Source organism: Pan paniscus, chromosome 20, assembly GCF_029289425.2.
Source record: "Pan paniscus chromosome 20, NHGRI_mPanPan1-v2.0_pri, whole genome shotgun sequence".
Taxonomy (NCBI): Eukaryota; Metazoa; Chordata; class Mammalia; order Primates; family Hominidae; genus Pan; species Pan paniscus.
In genome coordinates this window covers 50,168,120-50,180,379 of record NC_073269.2, presented here as the reverse complement: position 1 = coordinate 50,180,379, position 12,260 = coordinate 50,168,120, and the positions used below count along the sequence as shown (strand labels likewise).

The window sequence follows — 12,260 nt, the reverse complement described above, 5'->3', positions numbered from 1 at the left end:
TACCAGTCATTATTCTGATTTCCAGCTGTTATTCCAGAGGTCTTAAAATTTGCAAATTCCCCAGTTACTCCAGTAAATAACACCACTATTGTAGAACCTAAGACTGGCCTTTTGAGATGTCTTTTCAGGCTTCTGCATTTCTGACAACTGGATGGCCCCACCTAAACCCATGACTCTTGACTCAACTGGTCCTGTGACCCCCACCCAGAAGTGGACTTAGTGCACAAGGACCATTTTTCACATCCCCAGCCAAGCAGCAGCACCCATTCCCTAGCCCCCTGCCCGTCAAACTATCTATGAAAAACCCTAGCCTCCAAATTTTCAAGGAGGCTGATTTGAGTAATAATAAAACCCTTGTCTCCCATTTAGCCAGTTCTATGTGTATTAAATTCTTTCGCTATTGTGAATTCTCTGTCTCGATAAATCAGCTGTGTCTGGGCACTGGGCAGGATCTCCAGTATTTGCACACTCCCTGACTTACCCTTAAAGAAGCATCACATGCTTTAATTACCATGACAGTTAACCAGACTTCATTTATCTGCATATTCTAAAAACCAGAGAATATATATATATTTTTGAGACGGAGTCTCACTCTGTTGCCCAGGCTGGAGTGCAGTGGCATGATCTCAGCTCACTGCAAGCTCTGCCTCCTGGGTTCACACCATTCTCCTGCCTCAGCCTCCCGAGTAGCTGGGACTACAGGCGCCCGCCACCACACCTGGATAATTTTTTGTGTTTTTAGTAGAGATGGGGTTTCACCATGTTAGCCAGGTTGGTCTCGATCTCCTGACCTCATGATCCACCAGCCTCAGCCTCCCAAAGTGCTGGGATTACAGGCATGAGCCACTGCGCCTGGCCCAACCAGAGAGTATTTCACTTTGAAATGACTTCAAAATGCCCTAGTCATTGTGAACTTACATCATATGACAATATGGAGCAATTTTATTCTGAGATTCTGAGTCCTGATAGGTAAGTGATTAACATTAATAAGTTTGCAAATTTATTGCACTAAATTTACTGCTTTGATAAAACTGATGTTCACTGAGAAAAAATGCATAAAATTATAAAATGGAAAAATACCAGCAAATATTCATTGCCAGAGGAAAGAATAGTTGTTCACAAATTACGTATATACACATTAAAAAGTCCCAGAAACACACAAAGATATTTGATTATGTTATGAAGGTTACAGTCAGATTTCACAAAGCTCACATTATGTTTTTCTGCTTTTACTGTATGTCTGGTGCCCTCATTTTATTGGTCTTATGTTATAGGAATAAATGCATTTCACACAAATTCTTGTTGAATACTTATTCCATTTTAAAATGGGGTGATATCATCCATGTGGTTTTCTACTTTTCACAGTTTTAACATCATAATCATAATTTCCTATCCCATCATTTCCAGGTAAAACACTTGTACCTTATACATTCTGATATACACTGCTTACAAAAGACTTATTTTTACTGCCAACAATAAAGAAGAGCATGTAAATGTCACTCCTACCCCAATCATGGATACATTTCATGAAATTACCAAACTCCGATAGGTTTCTCTTGGTATTTCATAGAGATAGGAAGAGAATATTAGGTTAGGTTTCCAAAAATTGTCAAATTGGCATAGCTTCTACCTGAGTTGTTTGATAAAATAAATGCTACCACAATTAGAAGGCCATTATATCAAAGCCTGCATGGAAATACAGAAGCAATCATGAGAATTCAGAACTAAGGAAGTTTTTTCCAACGTAACTACATCTGCCACGTAAAAAGTATTAACTATAAATTTTGCCTTAACACTGTTGAAAAAAATGTAATTGTGATATATGCAGTGTACTGTTATTAACAAGTTAACAAACCATTTTCAGCCTGTAGTGTGAGAAGAGTTACAAATGATTGTTGAATTTATATTGTATGCAACCAATGGAGCGTTAGACAAAGCCACTAGTAGTAAAAATCCAACTTCAGAACAGAGAATGAGGGGAAGCCAGCAGCCAAGTGCAACAGGATAAGATTACCCAAAATAATGCTTTGCATTGCAGAACTGAGTGTATTCTGCATTTTAACTCAGGTGTCCCTGAATTATTTTTTGTAGATTTTCTCTCCTAGATACAATTTTAAAATATCATACTTTCTCCTTTTGAGTCATTTAACACATACTAAACATGTAAGTGCTAATCAGTGTTAAGGTCCTGAGGATGCAGAAAACAAGGTACCTGTAGTTGACATTCTAGTGGTCATCACTTTTGACATGTTCATTATTAGGGTTTTGTAAATGTGTGAACAAACTCTTATTCTAAGGCCTGTCTCCTGAATGACAAGTGTAAGTTCTGTTTGCAACCCTACTGCACAATTTACAAGAGTTTTCTACTACGATGGTCCTAGGATGACGGGAGTATGCTGAGCTATGGTGAAACACTGAATTTAACTTAAAGAAATGTTTTCTGTCCTACAAGCCTGGATGAAATATATTATCAGTATGGACTGTGATAAATTATGATATAAACACACACTGAAGTGCTTACCATATGCCTCTTTTTAACGTTTTGCCCCTTTGTGAACTCTCAAATGAGATTATAGACAACTGAGCAGAGACTTTATCACACACCTCATTACTAAGGATTCTGTCCAACGTGGACACTCTGGTGCAGTTGAGGACTTGAGGCCTGAGGTGGTATGAAGCCATATCACCCTAGCCACACTTCCATAGTTTTGCTCTCGTGTCAAGCCTCTGAGGCATAAGATTCGAGTGATCTAGCAATCCCACTACTGAGTATATCCAAAGCAAAGGAAATCAGTATGTGGATCAGATATCTACACTATCATGTTCATTGGAGCACTATTCTTCACAATAGTTAAGATATGGAACCCACCTATGTGTCCATCAATAGATAAATGAAGAAAAGGTGGCATATATACACAATAGAATACTCTTTGGGCATAAAAAGAAAACAAAATTGTGTCATTTGTGGCAACACAGATGAGCTTTGGAGGACATTATGTTAAACAATATAAGCTAAGCAAGGTAAGATAAATACTAACTGTCCTCACACACATATGGAAGCTAAAAAAGTTGATTTCATAGAAGTAGTGAGTAAAACAGTGGTTCTAGAAGCAGGGAAGTGTAGGGGTTGGGTGAGATAGCCAAAGATTGGGTAACAAGATACATAAGTACTGCTAGATAGGAGAAATACATTCTAGTGTTCTAAAGCACCAAAGGTGACTATAATCAACAATAATTTATTGTTTCTTTTCAAATTGCTAGAACAATGGATTTTGAATTTTCCCAAAACAAAGAAATGTTAATTGTTTAAGGTAATACACTAATTATATCAATTTGATCATTACGTATTATATACACATATTAAAATTTCATACCATATCCCATATATATGTACAACTTACATATCATTTAAAAATAATGATAAAATTATATCCAGATTCAAGCGCCTCTTGTAGCGCTTCCCACAGTCCTCACATTTGGATGAATTTTCTCCATTGTGGTCTCCTTGTTGGTCTTTACAGAAAGACCGGTGTACAAGCCTCTTTCCACAATCCTCACATTTGAAGGGTTTTTTCCGGCAGTAGAGTTTCTTATGATTCAAAATACTTGAAGCCCGGCTAAAGCTCTTCCCACATTCCTTACAATTATAAGGTCTCTCTCTAGTATGGACCCTCTGGTGCAAGTTAAGACCTGACTTACTAATGTAGCCCTTCCCACACTCCTCACATCTGTATGGTTTTTCTCCACTGTGGATTCGCTGATGGATCAAAAGATATGAGGACCATCTGAAGCTCTTCCCACATTCTTTACAATTGTACGGTTTCTGTCCTGTGTGAATTATCTGATGCTTATGCAAATCTAGGCTATCAGTGAAGCCTTTTCCACACTCCTCAGATTTGTACAGTTTCTCTGCTGTGTGGACCATGCAATGCCTATTAAGACTTGACCTAAGGCAGAAGCTCTTACCACATATTTCACATTTGAACGGCTTCTCCCCAGTATGAATTCTCTGATGTTTCTGAAGCTGGAAATCGTGAATGAAGGCCCTCCCACATTTCTCACAAATATAAGGTTTCTCTCCTGTGTGTAATTTGCAGTGAACTTGAAGTATCGCTCTACATCTGAAGCCTTTCCCACATTGCTCACATTTGAATGGTTTCTCTCCAGTGTGGACTCTCTCATGAGTTTGCAGACATGAGCTCTGACTGAATTCCTTACCACGCATGTCACACTTAGAGAGTTTCTCTCTCAAGTGAACTCTCTGGTGAATACGAAGGGCTGAGATGTAACAGAAGCTTTTTCCACACTCATTGCACGTATGAGACTTCTCTCCTGAGTGGAACTGCTGAGGAGGATCAAAGATGGCAACATCACTGAAGGATTGTTTACACTTCCCATTCTGTGAAGGTTTCTGTCCTGTATGAATTATAGATAGTCCTGCCTCAACCTGGGAGGGGACATCACCTTGTTCAAAGAAGTGAGAATTATTTATGATGGAGTCTTGAGACTGGGTTAAGTCACTTGCAGTTTGTTCCCAGATTTGCCGGCAAGGGCAGTCTTCATGTGGTCCTGCTTCCGCAACAGTCTTGCCACCTATAAGGACACAGAATGAAGAGATGTGGACAAATGAAACCTCTGTTCGGTGTTTTTAAGATTTCACACTTAGGATATGGCATTCAACTTTAATGAATGTTCAGTTTATGTTTTCCCCATGCATCTTGTTTTCTGGTTTGTATGTGACCAATTTATAACCACACCATGTCTCATATGTAAAATCCTTGATGGAAATAACAGACTAAATTAAAAAACTGATATAATATATACATTTAATTTGTTACTATTTCTAAGGAATTTTCTGGTCAGTCAAAAATCTTGCATGATAAATTACTAAATTAAAACATTATGTTCATAGTGAAATATAAATCAAAGGGAAATTTAAGGAAAAACAATAACAAAATCAATAGTTTATATATCTGTGTTTATGTTGTATATCCTTATATAGAAGTTACCCTAAGTAAAAAGAAGTCGGGACTTTGTCCTCAGCATCTGAGAGGTAATCTCTAGGAACCTGACATATCATGCTGGAGGAGAGTGTCTTTGTTAGGGTGCCAACTCTGGATCACTCTGGATAGTGAAACAATATGATTTAGGGTTGTGGCTGGCCACTCCTTTCGAGGGTGAGGGGTGGGAGACCATCCTCCCCATGTCAGAAAGAACAAAAGTGTTGTTTAATCTGTGAAGTCTGTTATTTGTTACCAGCAACAGGGAATACGGTGTCCATGACAGGACAGAGTAACAGCAGGGAGGACAACGTGGCTGGAAAAGATGGTGCAAGGGGAGAGGACAGATGTAGTCAAGAGGCAGCAGGGGATGAAGAACAAACCTCAGGGTCTCCAAAAGCCAATAAAGAGGTTGTAACTTTAATAACATTAATAAACCATAAAGGCTTTTGGACCAAGGAGTGGAAAACTGACTTGCATTTCCCAAGGATCATTTTGGCTGCTCTGGGGAAAATAGATGTCAGGGTGGAAGGGAGGGAACAGGACCACCAGCCAGAAAGGGGTTGTAATAAGCCAGGAAAGAGATTGGGCAATTTAGATCAGGGTGATATAAGTGGGCATGGTCAGATGTAAAACAAATGGGAAAGTCATGTACAAGGACACACAGTTGCTTGCTTCTTACCTGAATTTCCTTCTCTTTGGGTTGCTGTCTCCATCATCCAAAACTTTTCTTCCCTTAGGAAGTGGAAAGGGTGGAATGGTTGATGCCCTGTGAACATGCAAAGTCATGTGCTTAATACCAATTCATTCTAGGTAATATCAAGGTAAAATTTACTGGAAATTTAAGTTCCCACTGCATACACAAATTTGAATACTCTAGGATACAAAGCCACTCCTGGGGCCTGATGTTCCATTACAGAGGGTGCCTGTGCTCACCCACTGACAGCAGGTTCGTGAAGTTCTCAAGCATCACGTCTTGGTACAGCTTCCTCTGGGCAGGGTCCAGTAGCCCCAGCTCCTCCTCAGTGAAGAACACAGCCACATCCTTGAAGGTCACTGCCTCCTATAACATCAAGGATACATAACCTCAATCCTATGACCATGGACTCCTGGGGGAGGAGCAGCATTGAGCAGGCAGAGAAGAGTAGTGGAGGTCAACTTATAGATTTCCCACTCATTCTGTCTGTATCCTGACAGTGATTTTCCTGAGCTCCACCAGAAGTGCAATCATGAAAAAGACCTCCTGTATTTTTACTTTGTGCACTTACTGAGTCTCCTTGTAAGCAACCCCTTAGGATTTCAAATGGTGCATCCTGGGCTACACCTATATAGGTTTCAATGAATTTTGCCAATTGCCCCAGTTGCCCCAGCAACAATGAGCAATTCAGTCTCAACCTTGTTTGATGAGGCTTATTGTCCTCCTCTCTCAGACCCAAACCCTGGATGCTATCACTTTTCTTTAGTATTTGCCAAACTAACAGGTTTTAGGTAACTATTTTCAAAGTAGCCTTGGATCCATTCTCCCCACTCTCTTGTTTATAGGTCTTAAGAATAACCATAAATGTGCTAGTTATGCAATGTCCTTCCCAGGGAAGATAACATCTTTTTATTTTTATTTTATTTTTATGCCTTCTTTGGTTCTAGTCCAATCCATAAAAGATAATATCTTGAGTTAGAGAGGAACTGCTCAGTAAGTCATGTTACCCCTGAGGCATATAACCTGGGACAGGCTGCCTCTTGGGGTGCCTCAGCTATGGTGCAAATGGGGCATGTGCAGTCGTCACTTCACCCACTCTAGGCAGCTTTCTTGAGCCTTGGAGGACTGGCTCACAGTGGATCATAGACTTCTGTTGTCCCTTGCTACCTACATGTAATAAATCTGCTTTATGTAATTTGTCATACATGAGTGTGCTCTCTCATGGTAGACTCGCCAAGTCTGTAACTAGTGAACCTGTTCCATGGAATTGGTGCAGCCAGCAGGGTCCAATTTGACAGAACTCTGGACTGGCAAAGGGGGAGCACTTATATCCTGGGCAATTGGCCCACTGCTGTGATGGCAGCCTGGGGGCGCAGGCTGGACAGCAGCTTGATGATTTATAAAGAAGATAGAATGATAAGCGGGACACAGGCCACCCCTCCACAGATGTGAGCTGGCTGCATGGATTGAGACAGAGAGGACAGAATACGGAAACAGAGGAGCTTGGTGTGTGATCCGCTGATTGCGACACCTTAAATAATAGCTCATTCCTGGGGCCAGAGGACTCAGGAGGTGGGTGAAATGGGTCAGAGGGTCCCTGGAGCATCTAAGAGAAATGGAGCCAACATGCGTAATGTGGGCCTCCACAGAAAGGGGGACTAACTATCTAATGGACAAGTATGAAGAAAACCAGAAGGACATGTTATCTTGGTGTATAGCGTACCCTTGACATAAGGAACTCCATCATCAATACAAATACAGTTATGAATGTACAAGGAACAGCACAAGAAGAAAAATCAGGCTAATTTGAGAGCAAGGAGGTGAAGAAGTGGGAGCACTGTTCATTCCTACTAATTTTTCTACTCCGTAATGTAACAGTAAAAAACAAAACAAAACCCAAACCAAAAACCAAATGCAAAGTCAACAAAAAAGAGACAAAGGAAGCAACTGGCACACAACAGGTCCCAAATGCCCATTTCCTCCTTGAGTCTTCCCAAGACAGAGAAAAATATATGACAATATGAGCAATAAGATGGAATTTTAATAGCAAGAGAGGTGAGCTCTACTCACCTTGAATGTGGTCATTTTTCCTCCTACTTTTTGGAGTCTTCAGAGTCCTGAGTAATGGAGCACAAAGGAAGGTGGAATTGTGCCTGGAAAATGCCAGAGACAGCAAAAGAGAGACATGAAATGGTGGCTGGGGAGGCTGTGTAGCAACAAGCACATGTATTATGAATGATCACAGCAGCATTATTCATACTAACCCCAAAACTGCACAACCAAAATGCCTTCCTCTGGGTAAATGGATAGAAAAATCATGGCATATCCATATAATGGAATCTAATTTGGAAATTAAAAGGAATGAAGTACCAACTCATGCTACAACATGCACAAACCTTGGAAACATGCTAAGAGAAAGAAGCCAGTCACCAAAATCCATGGATTATATGATTCCATTTATATGAAATGTCCGAATAGGCAAATGTATACATAGAGGAAAAGTAGGTTAGTGGTTGCTCCAGATTTGGGGTGAGAATGAGGTTTAATTGTAAATGGGCACAGAGTCCAACTGAGGGTGAAAAATAACCAAACTGAATTATGATGATGGTTACTCCGCTTTACAAAGTTCCTAAAGATCACTGTACTCCTGAAATGAGAGAATACTTTATGTAAAATATACCTCAATAGAGTTGAAAAAAAATTGCTAATCCACATGTCATTTACCTTCATAAGACTGAATTCTGAGTCCATATTGTTGGAAGATTTATAGTTGAACAAACACATGAATAAATGAAGAGAACTAGAAGTTCATCTTTAGTAGAATGCCCACTAATAATGTACCTTCCAATAAGAAACTTGAGGTTTTTTTTAAAAAGGTAACTTTACAGCAGACAAATCTGAAAGGCATCATCTTGGCCAAGTGAACACAGTTGAGATCACCAGTGAAGGGACAGACCACATCATGTGAACCCTGTTATGTTGCAATAAAGAGGAAACCTCAACACTTGTGCAATATCCTTACCAACAATACATAATCTGAAACTAAACATGAAATATATCAAACTCCAAATGAACATCTTTCTCCAAAATAACTTTCCTATTAAAAAAAAAAACACCATGTTTATAAAAGACAAAGACTGTGGAATCTTTCTAGACTAAAGAAACTGTGGAATGTGACAACTAAAGACAATGCATAAACTGGACTTTGAATGGCGTTGCAGGTGAAGGGTGGGGCAGGGGACACAGTCATAAAGACTTTATTTTTTTATTTTTTGAGACAGAGTCTCGCTCTGTCACCCATGCTGGAGTGCAGTGGCGCGATCTCGGCTCACTGCAACCTCCGCCTGCTGGGTTCAGGTGATTCTCTTGCCTCAGCCTCCCAAGTAGCAGGGATTACAGGAGCATGCCACCACACCTGGCTTTTTAAAATATTTTTAGTAGAGACAAGGTGTCACCATGTTGGCCAGGCTGGTCTCAAACTCCTGACCTCAGGAGATCCACCCGCCTTTGCCTCCCAAAATGCTGGGATTACAGGCATGAGCCACCGTGCCTGGCATAGGACTTTAAATGAAAAATTGAACAAATTTAAATATGTAACTACAGATTAGATAACAGGATGTTAGGTAATATGCTATTCAACACTATCTAATGAATAACACTACAACTACTAGTAGTCTTTTAACAGATCTGATATGTAATAGATAACAATATTATTTAATATCTAATATTATCTAGCATGTTATGTGAAACCCTATACCATCCCTTCCTAAATACCTCTTACCAAAACACCCCACATTTACCATGGTATGTGGGCTTCCTTGCTGCAGAAAGCCTTAATCAGCTGTCTCTGGTTAGTTATGTTCCTGGTGGTATTTGGCTGATGGTCATCAACAAAGCAACCAGGAAAAATGTAAACAATTGGCAAATTTGGATAGAGTATGAGAACTCCTTATACTATTTTTGCAACTTTTCTATAGCTTTTAAATGATATAAAGATGAAAATATTTTATTTTATTTGTTTTTATTTTTTTTTATTTTTTATTTTATTTTATTTTATTTTATTTTGAGACAGAGTCTCACTCCCTAGCCCAGGCTGGAGTGCAGTGGAGCGATCTTGCTCACTGCAAGCTCCGCCTCCCGGGTTCACGCCTTTCTCCTGCCTCAGCCTCTGGAGTAGCTGGGACCACAGCTGCCTGCCACCATGCCCAGCTAATTTTTTGTATTTTCTTTTTTAGTAGAGATGGGGTTTCACCATGTTGGCCAGGATGGTCTCGATCTCCTGACCTCGTGATCCACCCGCCTCAGCCTCCCAAAGTGCTGGGATTACAGGCGTGAGCCACCCGCCCAGCGAAAATATTTTAGATATCAGGAAATAGTCATAAGGATAATGGGAATAATAAAATTGAGCATTATATAATATGGCAGTTCACTAGTTTATTCTTTTTTTTTTTTTTTTTTTTTGAGTCTCACTCTGTTGCCCAGGCTGGAGTGCAGTGGCGTGATCTTGGCTCACTGCAACCTCCACCTCCCAGGTTTAAGCAATTCTCCTGCCTCAGCCTCTAGAGTAGCTGGGACTACAGGAACGTGCCATCACGCCCGGCTAATATTTGTATTTTTAGTAGAGATGGGGTTTCACCATGTTGGCCAGGCTGGTCTCAAACTACTGACCTCAAGTGATCCACCTGCCTTGGCCTCCCAAAGTGCTGGGATTATAGGCATGAGCCACCACAACCAGCCTCACTAGTTTAGTCTCTATTAGCAATATTTAAAATTTTCTATAGTTAAAAGACATATGGGAAAACACATTAAAGTATAACGGTTTTTAAAAAAATGTTTATCAACAAATATAGAAGTAGACACAAAGAAAGACAAAAGAAATCAATTAGAAGCTTAACAGTTACTACCTTTACATCTTGGATACATGGGTAATTAAAAAACTTTTTCTACTCTCATTTCTCCTATTTCAGACTTTTCCACAATGATACAGTTCCACAACAGTACGAAATACTTGGAAAACATGAAACAAAATAGTTGAGAAATTTTTAAAAATTCCTAGACGTCCAAGCCCACGAGCCTTGATCTCAACGTCCTTTCAATCAGGTCCTAACTTGCTTTCTCTACGAGTCCAGCTAGTTCCTCTGCCTCAATGAGAATGTATCCAAGAGGTGATCAACTCAGGCTCTGACCTGGACTGCCTAGGTGCCAACCCCAGCTCTACCTCTCACTAGTTGGCGGCTATGCACCCTGTGTCTCACTCTCATCTTTAAAACAGAGAAAAGCAATACTTCACAGAGCCACAGTGTGGCCTAAATGTATTTGTATAAAGCACTTAGAATGAAGTTACCAATTACGGCTTAATGATTATCAACACCCATACCCGAGGACACACTCTCGGTTGGGCGAACATCTCTATAAAGGAAAAAAGCCAAGGACCAATCACATAGAGATTTGCCCTCAGTAGCCAAGAAGTCCCCTCCCTGCAGCTCTTTTAGAAAGGTCAGGCTGGGGAAGGCGAAAGTTGTGAAATACCCTGACTGCATCGCGGTCCCCCATAAAAGTTAAATGCTCCCCGCCCTTCGTGGAAGCGGACGCAACTCGCTTTCCTAAAAAGAGGTCAGAAGGCCTCCCGGGATCATCCAGCGTCCTGCAGGGATTAGGGAGAAGGACCAGGGCCCCTGCAGCTGAAGCTATGACTCCACCCGGGGACCTGACCTCTTCGGGAAGTTAACAAGAGACCACCAGTCATCAAGTGACAGGGACTGCTTTAAGGTTCTCATTTGCGTTATCTCTTTCAGTTCCCAAAAACGATTCTACTAGGATGGTTCTAATGTCCCCATTACCAAAAAACAGCAATGGAAAGTATAAGGACATTGAGTAACACTCCACGTCACACTGCGAGAAAGCGGTCGCACACGTAGGGTGGAGAGAGGCAGGCTGAGCGAGGTCAAAGTCCTGGAAACGCTCACAGCAGGGCACAGAAGACCCCGCCAATTCCAACCCCCGGGATGCGAGCACAGCACCCCCATCCCAGAAAGCTTCCGTGGACGGGAAAAAAACCCCATTCCCCGCCCCACCAAACCTCCGCTCTCCGCCAAGGCTTCTTTTCCCTTGCTTGGATCATCGATCATCCGGTCGTTGCGACCCCAAGCGAAAGTGACAAGTTCAGAAGGACCCGCCAGACGCAGAAATGGCTCAAACTACGCGGTTATGTAGCAACCGCAGGCTCACACACCGGAAGTGCTCGCGTCTCCACAGAGCGTCTGGACTCCACTTCCCAGAATTCCCCGGTTTAACTGCTTGAGCCAAAGGGTCCGCCATTCCATGAAGTTGATGGACTACAGTTCCCAGAATTCACTCGTCCACCCGCCTGAGCCAACTTGCCCGCGGCTCAGAGTGTGTCTGGACTCCACTTCCTCCAATGCCAAAGGAAAATGTCTATAATCTCACTCCTCAGCGGGAAGCGTTGGACTCCGCAGTGGTCCTTGACTACACACACACCGCAGTGCCCACCGGGAACGTATCCCATATCTCTGAGCGCCTGGTGGGGAATGTGGACTGTGACC

At 41.5% G+C, this 12,260-nt stretch overlaps 1 protein-coding gene across 2 annotated transcripts; it reads right to left on the bottom strand.

The window, feature by feature from the left end:
- Window positions 1–1,213: 1,213 nt before the first annotated feature.
- Window positions 1,214–11,965, bottom strand: ZNF230 (zinc finger protein 230). 2 transcript variants are annotated; one of them, XM_003817566.5, is made up of 5 exons: window positions 11,777–11,965; window positions 7,768–7,850; window positions 5,937–6,063; window positions 5,683–5,769; window positions 1,214–4,593 (listed from the first exon to the last, which is right to left on the bottom strand). In XM_003817566.5, exons 2-5 carry the CDS (start codon window positions 7,780–7,782, stop codon window positions 3,398–3,400), a joined length of 1,425 nt encoding a protein of 474 aa, XP_003817614.4. In that variant the 5' UTR covers window positions 7,783–7,850; window positions 11,777–11,965; the 3' UTR covers window positions 1,214–3,397. The 2 variants fall into 2 exon arrangements, with proteins under 2 accessions (XP_003817614.4, XP_057156685.2); XM_057300702.2 differs by lacking the exons at window positions 7,768–7,850; window positions 11,777–11,965 and having other exon boundaries at window positions 5,862–5,979.
- Window positions 11,966–12,260: the final 295 nt, after the last annotated feature.